Genomic DNA, 19,801 nt, shown 5'->3' with positions numbered 1-19,801 from the left:
CTTCTGCCAGTGAGGGGGACTTCTTCCTTCCATAGAAACCGGAGTCTTTTTAAAAAAAAGATGCTCTCCAAATTTTCCTGGAGACCGCAGCTAAAATACTATCTTGTCACTTATAAGAAGCATGGCATGTTTTGAAACTTGCAGTTGTGGATTAAATTAGGCTGAGAAACTATGGCGGTAGTTGTGGGAAAGCTGATAGATGTGACCATTTCTGCAGTAGGGAGAGGCCCAGGGAATGGTGTGAAAGTTAAGCACTACCTGGATTAGACTCTGCCTGTGTTCCATGGCAGTCTATAAAATAATATCATGAGTAAGACAGAGTAATTCAATACGCTTGTCTATAATAACCCTTGCATGTCATATGACACAATCATGTTGGACCGCAGAAGGGTTTGGAACATCAGCTGGGTTTCTTTATGGCTTCTGCTGCCAGGATCTAGGTGCTTCCTTCCTTCCTTGAGAGGGTGGATGATGAAGGCCCTTTTGCTGGAGGGTGGAAACAATTGCTCAAGACTTGTACAGAACAATAACAGACTCCCCATCTTCCCTATTAAAGATTTGCAAGTTGATGTTTTATAGGCCACCTGTTAATACGAAGTGCCATGTCACAGTCAGGTTCTCTGATCCCACTCACAAGTTACTTTGGCGTCATAGCTGGATTTCCATGTTGCATGGGTAACGGTCAAAGTTGAACATGGCACGGGTATTTTGTGTGCCAACCCTGTGAGGATAACAACAAAAGTCACCACTTGAAATTCAAGCATCCTATTTAAGAATCTGGCTTTATCTTAATTTTGGTTTGCTATTAGAAGTGAATATTTTTGACAACAATGAAGATGCTATCTAAGGTGTTTTTGAAGAACTCAGTGTTATAAAAATTTAACTTGGCATGCTGATATGAATAAGAGCACCAATCAATAAAATAGGAATTGCCCAGGCTATTCCAAATCAATCATGGATCTTTTTATTTCTTCTTTTTATAGTGATTCAAATATCTGCAAATCACCAAAAATCATAACAGAAATAAATCACAGCCAAAACAGGTTCCTAGGTAAATTATATCCCATTTTCGTAAACTTCCTCAGTGATTGTGATCCTTCACAGTTCCATATTAGTTATCACTTGGGCTCTCAGATCATCCTACTTTTGGGTCCTAATTTGCTAGATCTAACACAGGGGTAGTCAAACTGCGGCCCTCCAGATGTCCATGGACTACAATTCCTAGGAGCCCCTGCCAGCGAATGCTGACGGGCTCCTGGGAATTGGAGTCCATGGACATCTGGAGGGCTGCAGTTTGACTACCCCTGATCCAACATATTAAAAAAACTCAGTATAATAAAGTTTGACTTGGCATACTGATATGAATAACGGTGCTGAGATTACTTTGGTCTAAATAATGTATTTCCTTTTACTACAAAATTTTTCTAATTTCTCTTTTGCACCTGCCCTTTTCAGACAGAAAAATTAAATACATGTGCTAAGGTTGCATCGGCCAGTTAAGTACTGCATATATTTGGAAAACCTGATGGGTTTATGGGGAGAATGTCAGTCTGCCTGCTTCATTTGTTTTGTTTTAAAATATTAGCCAGCCGAATTCCTTTTAAAAGGGTATGGATGGAAGTTATTTAATTTAGAAAATCGATATGCCGCCTCTCCAGAGACATGCCCAAGGTGGCTTACAGCTAACAAAACAAAGCCATTAAAATGCATGCCATAAAAATAGGGCAGCGCAATAGTATGAACATACCTGCCGCCTCTGGTCATCTTGGATGCCCTTGTCATCTGTGGCTAGAAGGGTCACAAGTTGAGAAAGGGCCATTCTTTGGTCATGGTGCTGATACTTTGGAACACCTTCCCAAGAGAGATTGTCTGTCTTCCTTTATTGTTGCTTTCTGCCCGCAGGTAATGACTTTTGTTTTGTTTTGTTTTGTTGGGTCTTCCCCCACTCACTGTTGTTAACCCTCTTTCCTGGCAGGGATGTTATGTGTGTTTGCATGCTTCTGTTTTATCAAATTGTTTAAATATTTGATACGCAGTTGTATTTTAAATGTTATTTTAATGTCTTGATTTTTTAATATTGAAATGTTCTATTTAGAGCCAGTTTGGTGTAGTGGTTAGGAGTGCGGACTTCTAATCTGGCACGCCAGGTTCGATTCTGCACTCCTCCACATGCAGCCAGCTGGGTGACCTTGGGCTCGCCACGGCACTGAGAGCTGTTCTGACCGAGCAGTGATATCAGGGCTCTCTCAGCCTCACCCACCCCACAGGGTGTCTGTTGTGGGGAGAGGAATGGGAAGGCAACTGTAAGCCACTTCGGGTAGGGAAAAGCGGCATATAAGAACCAACTCTAGAACTCCGCACTAATAACCACTACACCCAATAGATAAAGGATATAAATACACACTGGGCAGCCTAAAATGAGATAGATAAAATTATCTTCCAGCCAGAAGCAGACCGTCAACATTTAAAAGATAAAATTCCTTACCTGTATGTTGTTATCATTCAAAGGTTAGCAAAAAAGAGGAAGGAAGGGGTTAGGATTTTGCTGTAAGCCCTTTCAATTTATTGCTTACTATATTAGGTATATTGGTGACATTTTCTTACTATTCAATATATTTTCAAAGATTTCCTCACTTGAATCAATCAGTTGCATCCTACCATTCAATTTTCTGCATCCTATGACCTACAGTCTTTATCATTTTTGGATTGGGTGGTTTTCAAAATGAAGAAGTCTTGAGGCAAGAGCTTTTTCTAAACCCATGGGTAAGAATTCCTTGTTTCATTTTTCTTCCCACCACTCACAGCATTTAATGAAACCTTCCATTTTCACAATTGTTGCATTTGAAGCATGACTGCAGTGAAGGCTTAGATCTTCAGCAGGCAGCTAAATGCCTCCTTCAACAATGTAAAGACAGGGGCTACCCCATTTCCATTCACAATAATGCTGTAAGTAGAATTAATAATCTTCCATGATTAGAATTATTTAAGGACAAACCAAAGGGTAAGAATAGAATGGTGTGTGTATTGGAATGTAATTCATTTGCTTTTAACATCAGGAATGTTATAAACATTGGCACATGTTAGATAAAATTCCTGGATGGGATTTACCACCTGTCTTTGCATTTTGAAAGACAAGTGTATCAGACTCTAATCTGGAGAAACAGGTTTAATCCCTTGAAGCCTACCACTTGAAGCCTTCTGGGTGACCTTTTTTAAAGCCTATCCTGTGCGGACAGCACTCTTCCTCCAGATGGACAGATCCCAAGCAAATCTTAAGTTTGGCAGCTCTCAGAAGGTCCATGTGGCTCAGCCACCATTTTAACAGTAGGCATCCAGAGACTGTTCTCTCAGAAATCTCTCAACCTCACCTACCTTGCAAGGTGCCCATTGTGAAGAAGGCAGGCGATTGTAAGCCACTTTGAGACTCCTTAAAGTAGGGGAAAGTGGAGTATAATAACCAACGCTTCTTTTTCTTCTTTGTACGGAAGATGGCCTTCTAATAGCCTGATTTCACATAAGGCTTTCTTTTTCAACTCTAATAATGTCTGAGAAGAATTTTCCGAAGGAAATACTGGCTGGGCTAATGTTTTAAAGTTCAAAGCAGTAACTTTGCAAAACTTGAGTTGCATGTCTAAATAAAAGTGAAAGATGTCCAGGAAAAAAAATGAACATCTTGTTTTTATTTACTCCACTTAGAGCCTGTTTCACTAAAAATTCCAACGCAGCCCAAGTAGGAATTATACAGGGGTTTTTCCCCACCTTAAACTAATGCTTTTTAAAAACAAATTTTTAAATGATACACAATTTGATGTCTGCTTGTCCTTGGAAATCATCTTCATTGCAAGGGAATCCAGGGCAAGGCTCTTAGCTCAGTGGTAGGGCCGATGTACCACTTGATTGCAGTTGTATTAATCATATGGCAGCTAGCTTATTTCTGCTAGGCACAAGAAGAAGTAGTATTGATTTTTATACCCCGCTTTTCTGTACCTAACGAAGAAAAGTACCCTAACTCCTACAGTTTCAATTGAGAAATTGGTTGATATTTTTTCCTGGTTTGTATTGCTTGGGATCTATCCATTTGGAGGAAGAGTGCAGTCCGCACAGGACAGGCATTAAAAAACTGCCAAAGACACAACCAGGAATTAGAGAATCACAAAGAAAAAAGCATGGACATGATCTTTGACACCTCCCTTTCCATGGGCCTCTTGTGGCACAGAGTGGTAAGGCAGCCTTCTGAAAGCTTTGACCAGAGGCTGGGAGTTCGATCCCAGCAGCCGGCTCAAGGTTGACTCAGCCTTCCATCCTTCCGAGGTCGGTAAAATGAGTACCCAGCTTGCTGGGGGGTAAACGGTAATGACTGGGGAAGGCACTGGCAAACCACCCCGTATAGAGTCTGCCATGAAAACGCTAGAGGGCGTCACCCCAAGGGTCAGACATGACTCGGTGCTTGCACAGGGGATACATTTACCTTTCCATGGAGGAACAGATCACAAAAGTAGCCCATTTGGCATTCTTCCACCTTTGCCAAGCTAAGCTACTTGCGCTCTACCTGCTCCCAGAACATCTAGCCACAGTGATCCAGGCAATGGTCACCTCTAGGCTGGATTTCTGCAATTCACTCTATGCAGCCCTACCCTTATCCCTTACCTGGAACCTCCAACTGGTGCAAAACGTGGCAGCCAGGGTTCTTACGGGAACATCTTGAGGGCCCATATTTGGCCTGCATTCCAACAGCTGTACTGGCTACCAGTTGACTACTGGATTAGTCTTAAGATTCTGGTAATTACCTTCAAGGCCATACATGGTCTGGACTTTGAGTATCTGAGAAACTGCCTCTCCACCTATGGCCCCAAACAACTTTATGCTCCTCCATCACCAATACACTGGTGATCCCTGCCCCCAAGAAAGCTTGTCTGTCAGTGAGTAGAGCCAGGGCTTTCTCAGTCTTGACCCCCACCTAGTGGAATGAGCTCCCAGAGGACATCAGGACCCTGCCAGATCTAAAACAATTTCTCAAGGCCTGCAAAAAGGAGCCACCAGGCATTTGGCCAAGACAAGTGAACAAGCCACTAACCACTAATAGAAAACTGATGTTTGTTATTGAGTACTGTTGTTATATCACATTGTTTGTTGTTGTTATTAAGTACTGTTGTTATATTACACTGTTACAAGTTTCACTGTTAAATGAGTTTTATATTGAACGTTCATTGTACTGTACTGCATATGAGAATTATAATGTAAAACGCCCTGAGCCTAAAGGGAGGGTGGTATATAAATATAATAAATAAATAAGTGTAAATGTACGACAGGCAGGAAATTAGCATTGATATGAAGCTGCATTAGGGCATCAGTGAAAATACCCCCCCTTCCCCCCTCCCCCCCCCATTTAGTTGCACAAGAATGGGAGTTCTGTCTACACATCGAACTCTCCAGGTTAGGGGCCTCCTTATGAGTCAGAAAGTGGGGCTGTCCCAGCAGGGGAGGCATGGGGCTTGCAGTGCCACGTACCCTGGGGTTGGGACCAAGGGAGGTGGGCAACCCCTCCTTGACACCCCAGAGTTTACAGTGCTAGATGGCTTGGGGTGGGGCCAAGGGAAGTGTGTGCTTCCTCTTGGCACCAGGTAGACACTTATCAACGGTGGGAATCCAATGGCAAGGGAACCCATGTTCCTGGCTGGGGAACTGGGTGGGCCCCAGGGCACTGCTGGACACTACCCTTGGATAGGATCCCAGTGGCAAGGGGACCTGTGTTCCCAGTGGGGGACCTGGGTGCATCCCAGGGTGCTGTTAGGGTCCAGGTTCTTGTGGTCAGCCCACTCTCTCCCATGCGGTGCCAACTCTCCTGTGGAGTAATACTAAAGCCGTGGCCTTGTTTAAGCCAACAGAAATGTGTGCTTGTGTTCCTTGAGCCCAGGCTGCCCTTCTGCAAGTCAAGTATTGTTCTTAAGGTTCTCATTTGTTGTTAGCCCCCTTCCCTTGGGTACATTAGAATAAATGCAGGGTTTTAGATAGCTTAAATCAATAAAATATATTCTGTAACAGTTGCTAGAAATTGTAGTGGCTTTTTTTTTTTAGTTCGTAGGCCCTGGAATCAGAGTTTCTAAAAAAATTGAAGGGACTGTGTTTATATTTTTTTTATACCACATGATTGGTTAATGCTCAGGTTAGCCTCCAAAATTGTATTGACCATGTTTAAACAGTGAATCAAGGAATTGGATATACTTAGTACTGACGAAAACATTCTAGTCTGTAGAAAGTCAGTTTGTTTCAAGATGATGTTTTATATGAAGAAGAGTTGGTTTCTATGCCCCCACTCTCCCCTAACCTTAGGAGTCTCAAAACAGCTTACAATCCCCTTCTCTTCCTGTCCCCACAACAGTCCCCTCATGAGGCAGGTGTTGCTGAGAGAGCTTTGAGAGAACCATGACTGGCCCAAAGTTACCCAGCTGGCTGCATGGGGAGGAGGAGTGGGGAATCAAGTCCGGTTCTTCAGATTAGAGTCCTCCGTTCTTAGCCACTACACCACACAGGCTCTCAGTTTTATATGGCATATTAGTCCTCATGGGCATGATCCAGCTCATTATATCTTTTCATCCCATTGATTCCAGTGAAAGAGATTTAAGCGCAGACAAATCAGTGGTAGTCACTTTGCGGCTCACAGGCCTATTATGCACGGCTGCCGAAACGGCGATTTCGGGTCACATGAAAAACGCAGAGGGGGAAGACGCGAAGCAAACCGCTTACGCATGTGACGGGACGCAACGGCGGCAAAACCCAGAGTAACCGATTATGCATGCGGCGACCCTGGCACCACTTCTGGTTACGCCCCGGTCGCCCGGAAGCTCCGTTTTCTTCCACGTTTCGCTAACGCGGCTTTTTCGGCAGCATGCACCGAATCTGCGGCCGGTTGCAGCCAGCGCTGTGCGTTATCGGTGATTTTAGGCGACACCATTCCACCCTGAATGCGGAGCTTCCCCTCCGTGCATAATGGGCCACAGAGGGCCACATTTGCAATTATCGACCAAAATAAGCAGCACAATTACTACATGCTCTGCTCCACCAAATGTACATATAGAATAATACGAAGGGAGAGACGCCTTCAAGTCACAGCTGCCTTTTGGCACCCCAATTGGGTTTTCAGGGAAAGAGATGTTCAGAGGCGACTTGCCAGTGCCTGCTTTTGCGTTGCAACTCTGGCCTTCCTTGGGGATCTCCCACCCAAATGTTAAGCGGGACTGATCCTGCTTAGCTACTAAAATCTGATGAAATTGGGCTAGTCCGGGTTGGGGTAATACAAAGCAATACAAGCCTGGGTTGGGGCAATCCAGGATAGAACTCGTAATATTAATTATGCAACAAACTTTTAAATTAATAAAGTGCCTTTGTGCACGGAAGGTTGTCTCTCCCCACCATTGGATCTGGAATAAGGGAAATGGCTTCCCACTCTGTTCAGCGTAGAGCACAGCGGTTTGGGCTAGCAAGTGAGATTGCCAAAGTAAAAGGAAGTAAAACCATCGCTAACCCAACGTGGCCAGTTTGCTCTTTGCCTGGGTGGCCACCGTGGGTAGCGGTGGTTTTATTCTCTCTGTTCTGCGGCCACCTTTCTGTGCTCGTGGTATCCTCCTGGTTACAGGGATGGGGAACATATATATTCTACTGTTTTTATGTAAAAATGTTTTCTTCCTTCATGAAAATTAAAATCAATACATCTGTTTTCCCAGAGTTTGGGATTGTTCTTAGAAGATCGTTTTTCAAATGAGTAGGTAGGGGCCAACATTTTTTTCAAAAAAATGCCTTGTGTTTTTTTTTCCCAACTGTAAATTAATACATCCTTTCTAAAAATAAAAAAGTGAGTGCAAGACTTCAGAACATGGCCAAGTTTTGAATTCCTTGTATTTTGATTTTTGTTGTTGTTGCTGTTGTAGAGGCTGAAACCGAGTCTTGCTTTTCTTGAATGGAGGTTCAAAGTGATTCCAACTTCTTGAACATATGGATACGCTCTTCATTGAGCAAACAGAAGTTGCTTCCAGTCCCAACAAGTTTCAGTCTGTTGAGTATCATCTGGATTGGTTTCAGCTGGGCCAATGTCATTTAGGCTTTCCTCAAAACATTGTAATGTATTGTTCAGTCTTGGAAAATATGGAAGTGGTACAAGCTATTAAAGCGTGCTTGATATTTTAGTTGGGATGCTGATGCAGCTTTATCTCTTGGGCTATGTTCTGCTGAATTGTATTTATTTATTTATTTATCATACTTATGAAATGCCAGAGATGTGAATTTATTTTTTGGGGGGAAGGGGAATTGGAGAAGCATTGGAAAAAAACTCCTGTGAAGTATGATTTTTATTTATTTATTTATAATTTGGTGATTTATATACCACCATTCTCAGAAATTCTGGCTCATGGCGATGAGTAAGATGCTTCTTAAGCCAGAGTTTTGATACTCAAGATGAATATCATGCAAAAGTCTGCTGTGATTTGTTTAGTGTTGCTCCTTAATCTTAATGGCAGCTGCTTGATGGCATGATTTGTTGTTGTTAGGTGTGAAGTCATGTCCGACCCATCACGGCCCCATGGACAATGATCCTCCAGGTCTTCCTGTCCTCTACCATTCCCCGGAGTCCATTTAAGTTTGCACCTACTGCTTCAGTGACTCCATCCAGCCACCTCATTCTCTGTCGTCCCTTTCTTCTTTTGCCCTCAACTGCTCCCAGCATTAGGCTCTTCTCCAGGGAGTCCTTCCTTCTCATGAGGTGGCCAAAGTATTTGAGTTTCATCTTCAGGATCTGGCCTTCTAAAGAGCAATCAAGGTTGATCTCCTCTAGGACTGACCAGTTTGTTCGCCTTGCAGTCCAAGGGACTCACAAGAGTCTCCTCCAGCACAAGAGTTCAAAAGCCTCAATTCTTTGACGCTCGGCCTTCCTTATGGTCCAACTTTCGCAGCCATACATTGCAACTGGGAAGACCATAGCCTTGACTAGACGCACTTTTGTTGGCAGGGTGATGTCTCTGCTTTTTAGGATGCTGCCTAGATTTGCCATAGCTTTCCTCCCCAGGAGCAAGTGTCTTTTAATTTCTTTGCTGCAGTCCCCATCTGCAGTGATCTTGGAGCCCAGGAAAATAAAATCTGTCACTGTCTCCATTTCTTCCCCATCCATTTGCTAGGAATTGAGAGGGCCGGATGCCATGATCTTCGTTTTCTTGATGTTGAGTTTCAAGCCAACTTTTGCGCTCTCCACCTTCACCCGCATCATGAGGCTCTTTATTTCCTCCTTGCTTTCTGCCCTTAGAGTGGTATCATCTGCATATCTGAGATTGTTGGTATTTCTCCCTGCAATCTTAATCCCAGTTTGTGACTCCTCTAGCCCTGCCTTTCTCATGATGTGCTCCGCATACAAGTTAAATAGGCAATGCAACAGTATATAGCCTTGCCGAACTCCTTTCTCAATTTTGAACCAATCAGTGATTCCATGCCCAGTTCTCACTGTTGCTTCTTGACTTGCATATAGGTTTCTCAGATTAGATGCTCTGATATTCCCATCTCTTTAAGAACTTGCCACAATTTGATGGCATGATTATGCTTAGGTTAATAAATATTTGATTTTACAGCATTTGCTGTTGTTTAGTCATAACCCATCTCTAGAATTGCAAGACAGATGAATAGGGCTCCTTGTGAAGAAATACTTTTGTCAGTCTTAAGCCCGTTTTCTGCTTCCGGAACCAATGAATTTACATCCTTCACATGCTGAGGTTCAGATAAATATTAGTCTTGGGTTACTTTCTGTTAGTTGTTTCTGTTCTAAAATATTGTGTTCCGTATTGGTTTTCACATCAACATTTGTATTTTTTAACATTTTCCCGCTGTTATTTACCATTTGGTTGCCTACTGACTTTGCATCTATTAATTTTGAAAGTGAGGGTCCTGCATTAAGACTGTTCAGCCTCCACTCCTTTCTATGGTATTTAGTTATTACAGTTTACACCAGAGCAATCTTTTCTGTGTGTTTTGTGACAGAGATGGCTATTTTGTTGGTAGAAAGGGATTTAACTCTCCTCTTCCTGATGATATTTTATTTCATCTGTCATTCATCAGTATTGTGTATCCAAAATACACTTTCCTGGGAGTAAGCCTCATTGAATAACAAGAGACTTACTTCAAAGGATACCTGTTGAGGATTGCTCTCTTGGACCGTTTATGCACTGGAGGTTTCATGCCGGGCTGCAGGCTGGAATTTTAGTTGTGGCAGGTTGCCCCACCTCTTCCTGCACTCACACAGGGGAGCATTTGGCCTGGTGTGCCTCATCCGCCCCCGATTTGTGCTCCTGCACAGGAGCTAGGGCATTGAAGTTCCCAGTGCATAAACGGTCTTGGTATCTATAATATGTCAGATCTCTTGTTTGTAGGCTGCTGTGGTATCATAGAGATAGTACCTCTGGCGGTTAAATCAAGCAGAGAAACTTTTAAATCCCTATGTCCTTGCAGTAATGTTGTGAATTCCCATCACACCTTTTGAAGTCAGTGGCCTGATTCATGTACGTATGTGTTCTCTCCATTATTCAGCACTGAGATCTCACCCTTAGCTCTATGGACTGCCTTAATGTAAATGTGTTGTCTTAGGCAATACAAAATTCAGCCATACAAAATTCCATGCAAGATTTTTCTCTCTTACAAGTCATGATGTTGCAAATGTTGTACTGGACTTGAAAAAAGATTAGATCTCCTTTTTGGGTTCGCATAACTTGGTTTCATCTTTTCGAAGCAGACATCCTGAGTTAGTACCACTGTGCATGGAAAGAATGATAGGCACAAAGCCTACATTTTCAGAGAAGGACTTGTTTCCTGACTAAGCTTTTTAGGAGTCCCTCCGAGCCAGGTGGCCCTTGATGTTGGAGAAGTGCTTCTCAAAAAATGTGAGAGCTCCGTAAAACTCTTCCACTTGGCTTACCCAGATGACAGTGCAAACCGCAAGAGTGGAATGTGAGCTTTCAGCCAGACCATGATACATTTTTAGCACCACGTGAGATACAAACCTGGATGTGGAGCTGATTGTAATGGTCTCCATAAGTTTGTGTCTCCAAATGTATGGTTTGCGGAACAGCTGAATGCATGTAACTAGTCTTTAGAGAGATTGGGATATGGCAGGAGAAATGGAATGCATTCCAGATAGCTGGTTGTGTTCTATTTGTGTGTGTTCCCCCCCCCCTCTTGAGACTAAATATAATTGCTTCTATTTTCTACCTAACTTATAACACTGGCACATTGATCAGAGGAGATCTTTTTTTTTTTTAACTCACACAACAAATCAAACTATCAGTTTCCTTTCCTGACTTATAAACCATTATGTAGCTATAGACTCTAGTATGAGATTTAAAACTTGGCCACTTTTAATCTTTGATTAGCCAGCAAAGCTATTGAAGGTGGTGCCAAGTTGGAAAGAGTTAGATCCTCCTCCAGAGCCAAGCTTACTCAGTCACCATCAGTTTGGATGTTAAATGTTTCTCCCCCCCAACCCTCTTTCTTGTCTGCTCATTATAATAAAGTAGAGACTAAGTACATGGGAAGAAGGAAGCCTTGTATTACAAAAGAGGATGTAAATCAAACCATTATTCTAGACCAGTGGTTCTCAACCTTCCTAATGCCGCGACCCTTTAATACAGTTCCTCATGCTATGGTGACCCCCAGCCACAAAATCATGCAAGGGTTCTTTCACAGAAATTAAACCCAAACTGACCAATGGCGTGAAGATCCATTGTTCATGATTGTATATAAATTGGTTCTTCCCCCCTGGGGTTTCTCAGTTCAGTTCTGCCTCTTATCCCACCATGACGATCTTGCTGTTTTCTGCTGCTCCAGACAGACGAACTCTCTATCTCGATTTACCCCACAAGGCTGTTGTGTAGATGGTGCCCTCCCAGCCAAGCTGCTTGCCCTGCTGAGAGCCCTGTAAAAGGGTAATTTGACCCCCAAAGGGGTCCCAACCCCCAGGTTGAGAACCACTGTTCTAGATTATCTGTTACTTTGAATTGTATTATTATAATTTTTCAGAACATTCCCAAATATTTTATTTAATATTGAGCCTTGTATGCCAGTGAAGGCTTTCTGAGTCTGAATACTGAGCCATTATAGAAAGGGATGCCTACTCCCAAGAATCATATTACTCTGTGAGGATGAATTACTGCATTTGTCTGTTTTGACAGTTTTGTTTCAGAGGCAAAAATTGGTGTTATCTTGATATTAGGATAACTCCTCCTCATTTTCTAACCAGAACGGCGAGTTTCCCCATTGCCCTGAGGTGCTGGGTGGGTAGTTGTCAAGCGTGTGGGGTTGGGTTTTAGTTCACTGCTGGATCAGAGTGGGTTTTAATGCTGCAATTTTACCTTTTGTTGCGGGGTTTTATCGTTGTAACCCGCCGTGAGATGGCTTGCCGATAGAGAAGGGTAGAAAGCCAATAAATAAATAAAAACTCTTTGGACAGCTGGAAATGTACTCAGTTGGAAATGAGCCATATCCCTTAAAAAGGCATGCCAATAGATTTACCGTGGTTTCAAGTAGAAATCCGGGACGCGGCACTACGACTGATGGAAATGGGCATCTTCCTGTGGGATAGACATATGGAAATTTCATTTTATGAGCAGATAACTGTTGCTTGGCTCATATAAAAAGGACAGTTGGGATGCCATGTGAGGACAAGACTTTCAGCGTTCTGCAGGGCCTGCAAGACAGAGCTGTCCTACCAGGTCTACGGTTGAGGCCAGTGCAGGATCGGATGCCACCCCCCATGGAAGAGGCTTGTCACCAATTTTGTAACACCACTAGTAATGGTCAGCTGGTGCATTACCGACCCTCTGCCACCAGGTGTACTGTTATAGGGTGGGTCTTATTTTTACTTCCACGTGTTTCTGTATTTTAATAGGGTTTTAATTGGGGTTGAGTTTTTATGTATGGGGATTTATCGTGTAACCCACCATGGGCCAGCTTGCTGAGAGTGGCAGGCAATAAGTCCAATAAATAATAATAATAATAATAATAATAATGATGATGATGATGATGATGATGATGATGATGATGATGATGATGATGATGTTGTTGTTATTTCCACAATGTGCTTGTTGTTTCTTACCTTTCTACAGCACCTTATTTCTAGAGCCAAAGGAGAATCCAATGTCTTTTCCTGAAAAACTGCTAGAGAAAGAGAATGTGAAAATACCCAACAATATCAGTGTACACCATAATGATAATATTCTGAATTCAGAAAACATGTTTCTGGATAGTCGTTGGGTTGAGAAAAAGTCGACAGTTTTTAATAAGGTTTAGACGCAAACTACACTTGGAAACAATTTCAGCAGTAGGAGAGAATGTTGAGCTGCCTGTAAGGTAGATAATCTGACATGCATTATCTTGCCCCCCCCCCTTTAATAGCCTCCAAAGACCTCCCCAAGGGTGACCAATGTGAGAATCGGGGAACACTACTATCCACATTCACACTAACAAAGCAGCAGGAACCCTATCAGTGGATGGATAATGACAGGCCATGTTGCCTGAGTTACTCATCTTCATAACAGCCCTTTATGCTGCTTCCTATTTTGGTCACTGGGCTCCCAGGATTCTGAGCATCAGTTGTTTGGAGTTCTTGGAGCTATAGAATAGTGGAGACAGACAAAACTGTGCATCTGTGACTGCCATTTGCCCTTGTGATTCATAGAATCTAGCTATTCTACCTGATGGAACTACTCACTAGTAGAACGAAAAATCATGCCAGGTTCTGGGGATATTGGTTGTGAGTGATGGCTGAGTCATATGAGAAGGTATGCGTTCCATTTCAGAGGCCATTTTCCCTCTCCTTTTCAACCTTCTCTTTAATGCCAGGTTTTTCAGTAGATGCTATCTTAAGCTTTTGACTTCTCGCCACTTAACTAGAAGAGTTAAACTGAAATGGACACGATAATCCAAGATATCTGACTAATGCTCCAGATTGCTGGTTTGGTTTCCAAGTAGAGCCTTTCAGGAAATCTGTATTCTCTATGCATAAGGGTTTTTTGACACAATAAGCTCGCTACAGATAGGGAGTAATCGACCTTGCTGGACGGGGGAGAGGGGAGTGGGTTATTATCCGCCATCACGATATTTTGTTTTAATTATGTTTTAATGGGTTTTTATGGGATTTTATTGTTTTTATGAATTTCTGTAAACCGTCACGAGACTTGGAGATAAAGATAGATAGATAGATAGATAGATAGATAGATAGATAGATAGATAGATAGATAGATAGATAGATAGATAGATAGATAGATAGATAGATAGATAGATAGATAGATAGATAGATAGATAGATAGATAGATAGATAGATAGATAGATAGATCGATCGATCTACATCTGGAAAGGTGCAGAAAGTATTTTGTTGTCATTATGGACGAGGGAACAGTTTTTCTTTCTGCCATCAGCAATTTTTTGCTTATGACATGCTAATGAAGGGGGGAAGCTTCTAGGTGTGCTGGAAATCCTGCCACCGTGGATTCCTTGGTTTGGAATCAAGCATCACACAGATTTGCTTATTGGTAAGCCGGAATTTATTAAATGCACCTAAGGAGTTCATTTGAAGATTGATGAATCAGCTGTGGTATTTACCCTACCTGGCCTATGAAACGTTGTCATAAAACTTGAAAAATATTCGCAGTCTCACAGCGTTGTTAGCAGTGTAGACTGGCAGTTTAGTTTTATGTTATATTTGGACATGATTTGCTACTGTTCTCACAAAGGGGACCCAAATCAGCTTGCAGAAAATTCCAAAAATACAGGGACAACAACTGATTTAAACAATACAATTTATATAAGGGAAACTACAATGGATGTATTGCATTACTGCACTCTTTTCTGGTACCCATGACGCTTGCACATAACCGTGACGGTGAGGTTTATAAAGCCTTGATTGAAATGAAGAAATGAAATTTCTTCTGTGAACAATAGATTGTTCCTCTATTTGTTGGTTGCCAACCTTCAAGTGGGACCTAGGAGCTGGAGAGGTGAATTCTTGCATTATACACCACCAAAGTTCGTCCTCCAAACTACACCCTCCCTAGGCTCCATCGCCGGATCACCTGGAATTTGCTAACAAGAGTTAAGAACCCTATTAATTTGCCCTGTGGAACAAGCCCTAATTTGCCCTTAGATACTTAATATTGTGACAATTGCAGTGACAATGATCAATTTTTACCATTTTTTTCAAATTTGCTACTACATTACATGAGCCATACCTTTTCTAATTATATGAATGTTTGCAAAACTAAATTATTTCTGCTCCAACGGTAAGTGCAGTAGGTATAAGCAAGTTCTGTAGCGTAGCGCACTCAGGACTTTGCTGCCTGGTTTAATTGGTGATGTGTTACAAGACTTCTAATATTTCTGCAGTAGTAGTACATTTACAGCACCCCATACGTGGAAAAAAAATTGATGAATAGTTCAAAAACAGAATTTCTGTTCCAGGCAGTTTGCATACATGCAGCATCTTGCTTAACGCTTCCTACCGAGCATGTCTATTATTTTAAAAACAAAAGTCTATTTTAAGAGGTTGGGAACACTTTCCTTGCTTGCCAGAATTCTGTTTTGTATAAAGGGAGCTCCTTTTAGCATAATTTTAATTGTAAACAGGTCAGTATTCAGATTTGTTTAAACACTGTATTTTTTTTCATGCAGAGCATCATATCTGTTGCATGTGTATAGCACAGCATTTTGGGGGAGGGGAATGTGGCACCGTACTTAAAATAATGAGGATCACACCATGCTGGTCATAGAAGGATGAGATAATCTGGTAAAAATGTAAAGGGAATGGGTAGATATGATGTTAATCTGGTTTCTCTTTTCATTTTGTTCAGTGGTTGGATCACCCCCTATAAAACAATTATAAATCTGTCTGCATTTTAGAATTGTGTTTTTTATGTGTGTGCTTGGGGAGGGGGGAGGTGTTTTCTGCTCTTTCCTTTTCACACTTGTGATTCTAGTCTCTTCAAGGGATCAAGAACTATTTTGGGGGCACTGGCTCTATATTTTCAAATAACTCATAATTTCCATCTGCTTTTACTTGACTTGTGGTTGTGAAGATCATGCTTGGCCCTGGGGATCTAACAGTGTGCAGAGAGGATGTGGAGCTTTGTCAGCCAGTGAAATATGTCTGGCTTCCACACACCCCCATTCCCCACTGGCTTTCCTTTGCCTTTCATCTTGTGTGGTCCAACTGAACTGGATATGTTTCACAGAACTGCTCACCTTCCTCGCTTCTTACGGGTCTTTTATACAGACAGTTCTGTAGGGAAACACGAGGATCGTTTGGAGCAATCCCGCTTACTCAAAAAATAGAATATAATATATCAATATTTGTCTTAGATGTCCCGCATATCTGATCCATGGGTGTACTTCAATATCAAATTGCAGTTGCTTGCAAATGTTGCATATATATATTTCAAGCGGCAGGGCAGGCTGTCTACTCCATTTATGCCTGACTGCTATATTGTTCGTTTCAGACCTTGCTGCAGTCCACAGTTCAGCAGCGAGAAGAAGCTGTCGAAAAACAGTATGTATCTGCGATAGAAAAACAAGCACACAAGTGTGAAGAGCTCCTTAATGCTCAGGTAACTGCACTGTTTTGTCATAAAAGTATACATATTTTGACCTGGGTTCAAATAGCTATGTAAACTGTTCCTGTCCCTTCTTCTTTTCTTATGCCCTCCTACCGAAAACTGCGGCAACACCTCTGTCATATTACAAACTGCTTTTGAAAACTTCCTTCCATTCAGTCAGTGCTTATTGTGTTGCATGACTGTCTGCTGTCAGAAACATGTCACATAAGTATCTAGTATGTGCTTTGGTCATATTTTCTCCCCAATATCTATTCTTTGTATTTTGTTTCAAGTACTTTGTGTGTGTGCGTGGGGGGGGGGGTTGACTGACTACCATTAGGGCCATCAGACTTCCTGGCAGCCCTAGTTGTGCCCCCTTTCGTTCAGAGTAGCGGTGGGAGAATGTGTCTTTTAAAAAGCTGATGTGTCGTTCTACCACTTCTGGGGAAAACCTGGAAGTATTGTATGCTATCTCTAGGAATCCCTGGAAACTCTATTGTTTTACCACTAAGTTTCCAGCAGTTCCTAGAGCAACCCTATATCATTTCCAGGTTTTCACTGAAAGTGACACAACCAATATCACACTCACCCGTGTTCCTACCCCCAAACCTCCTGCTGGTCGCCCAACAGCCACTAACCATCAGAATCAAAATGATCTATGTATATGTGGACATCGATAGAACCACTTTTGAAACCAACAAAAAATGTTTCACAAGCAGTTTATGATGAAGCTTGGGTGGCTCTTCCAGTTAATAAGGAGAAGTCCCTATAAGGATAACAAAAGCTGTTGAGATGTTTCTTTTGGAGCCATGATTGGGGATTTTCCACCCAGACATTTCCCCCCATAATGCTGGTACAGTTAAAACTACTCTGATGATTTAATAACATAAACTTGTGCAACTGTTAATTGCATTTTTCATGTTAGTGGTCTAATGACAGTTGCTGGTCCTTCAGACAAAGTCATAGCATTGTTAAGCATATTCTACAGTCAACCCAAGGAACTTTATTTTGTTAGCATTTAGAATACCATGATAGCCAACTGAAGAAGGGAAAGGGTTTACATATACTTATGATCCACATAGTATATTTTGCAGCATTAGAGAGATTTTAAAATGTCTTGTAACAGAGAAGTCTATCAGTAGCTGCTAGACATGGCAACTGAGGGGAACATCCATATTCAGAGGCACTAATCCTCTGAATCCCAGAGCCAGGAGGCAACAACAGGGGAAGGCTTCTGAACTCTGTGCTCTGTTGTTGGTCATCCAGAGGGACTGGTTGGCTACTGTCTAAGACAGGATGCTGGAGTAGATGGACCATTGCTCTGATACAGCAGGCCCCTTCTGATGTTATTATGGTTGTTTTAAGTCAATTATTTTATGTTTTCCTAATTGTTTGCATAATTTTCAGTCCTGGCTAGCAGGCATCTATAAAAACAGTAGAAATTTGTCCATCATTGGGGAGGGGAGGGGAATATTTTTCCTTAGATGCTATGATGGCAAATTCGCTGAACTGCAGAGACAGTGTACATAATCCATCAAAATTTGAACTAACGTTATATAAGGAGAAATGTATTTGTTTTTGCTTCATGTTTCACTGAAGGTTTGTCTCAATGAATGAGCTTCATAGCTGAATCTAGGTCTCCTTTATCCAAGTGTGGTCTTTAATCTTAATTGACTTCCATGATTTCAACTTGTCATTCTTGTTGTACACTGCTAATTGCCTATCTCTTCTCTGCTATAGTTCAGTTAGCCCAAATGATGTAACCTCACGAATTTAAAAGAATGAACAAAATCATAGGAATAACTTTTTTTTTAAGTTTCATATTTTTCTTGTTCATTAGGTATCTTTGACATTAATTCATTCGTGTTGAAATTTGGAGGGGAAATAAATCAGGTCTTAATTTGTAATCTATTTAGCTGCAGAAAGGAAAGGCTGAATTTTCATTCACATGCAGAATTCTGCTAGATCAGGTACAAAATATAAAATTACCATATTTGTTTTAGTATTTTTTACTTTTTGATGTGCAGACATCCTGGCATAGAAAATTATTTTGAGCCTGATTTTGTTAAACTGCAAGTGTTTTCAGTATTGGAATATCTTAATTTAATGTATTCATTTAGACTAAATGATTGTCCTTAGAATATTTAAGTATTGTAAACATTCGACAATTCTTTTGAAACAGGTATATTTTTTAAAACCGTTTTTGAGGGGGTAGCTTGTAAAATGGCCAGCGCTTTGGGTCAAAAGGAGCTACCATACATTTTGGTTCTTGAAAACAATGACATCTAAGTGGCCACACTTTTAAAGATTTAATTTTGTCCAGAAATTTGTCTGATCTAAAGTTTGTCTTTTACCACAACTCGGCACTAAGTTCTTCATGGGGAGTCATGTGTTCTTACAGCTTTGCTAAAAGTATTGTTCTAATTATTCATTGCGTAGAGTCTGCCTTTCTCAGTGCAACTCAAGGCACATTGCATAATGTCTGAAACAAGTATGAAAAATGACATGTCAAACAATGTAAGAAATGTTAGAATTACAGGAGCAGAAATATTATGCAGTGAGAGCAGGACCATAGTAGATATGATTCTTGATGCGGTTGATTTTCAATCCTGCCTCCTCCAGTGGCCCAGTTCAAAGATTAATGCTGTCCAATGTTAAACCGGCCCAAGAAGCTTTTGCAGTCTTCCTTCCCCACATGGTGTCCCCCCCCCCTTGTTCAATTTCAGAACTATTCAGAGAGCCAGCTTGGGGTAATGAATAAGAATGGTGGCCTCGAATCTGGAGAGCTGTGTTTGAGTCCCCACTCCTCCTCCACATGCAGCCAGCTGAGTGACCTTGGGCCAGTCACAGTCCTATCAGAGCTCTCTCAGCCTCACCTTGCTTACAGGGTGTCTGTTGTGGAGAGAGGAAGGGAAGGCAATTGTAAGCCGCTTTGATACTCCTTTGGGTAGTGCAAAAAACAGCTCTTCTTCTTGGGAGTTCACACATATTTTACCTCCGTTCCTTTTCATTTGCCTACTCCATTTCTTCTTCGGAGGGAACGATAGTGTTACATCCACACTAACAGCCAGCCCACATACCATTTTGGAAACCTGCTTCCAACCATTGTTGTAAACCATGTAGCTGAGCACTTTACGTCATTAATGAAAATGCCAGTACAGTTATAACATGGGGAGTTAGTTCCACAACTG

General features: G+C 41.7%; 1 protein-coding gene across 1 annotated transcript in view; it reads left to right on the top strand.

Annotated features, from left to right (window-relative positions):
• Positions 1-19,801, top strand: part of CCDC91 (coiled-coil domain containing 91) — a 118,443-nt gene that overhangs the window by 51,522 nt on the left and 47,120 nt on the right. The window contains exon 8 of the mRNA XM_077310086.1: positions 16,515-16,622. Coding sequence (XP_077166201.1) covers positions 16,515-16,622 — 108 coding nt within the window. The remainder of the gene's footprint in view (positions 1-16,514; positions 16,623-19,801) is intronic.

The sequence above is a fragment of the Paroedura picta genome, chromosome 14, assembly GCF_049243985.1.
Source record: "Paroedura picta isolate Pp20150507F chromosome 14, Ppicta_v3.0, whole genome shotgun sequence".
NCBI lineage: Eukaryota > Metazoa > Chordata > Lepidosauria > Squamata > Gekkonidae > Paroedura > Paroedura picta.
Note: the sequence above shows the minus strand (reverse complement) of the source record. Positions and strands in the feature narration are given on the sequence as shown.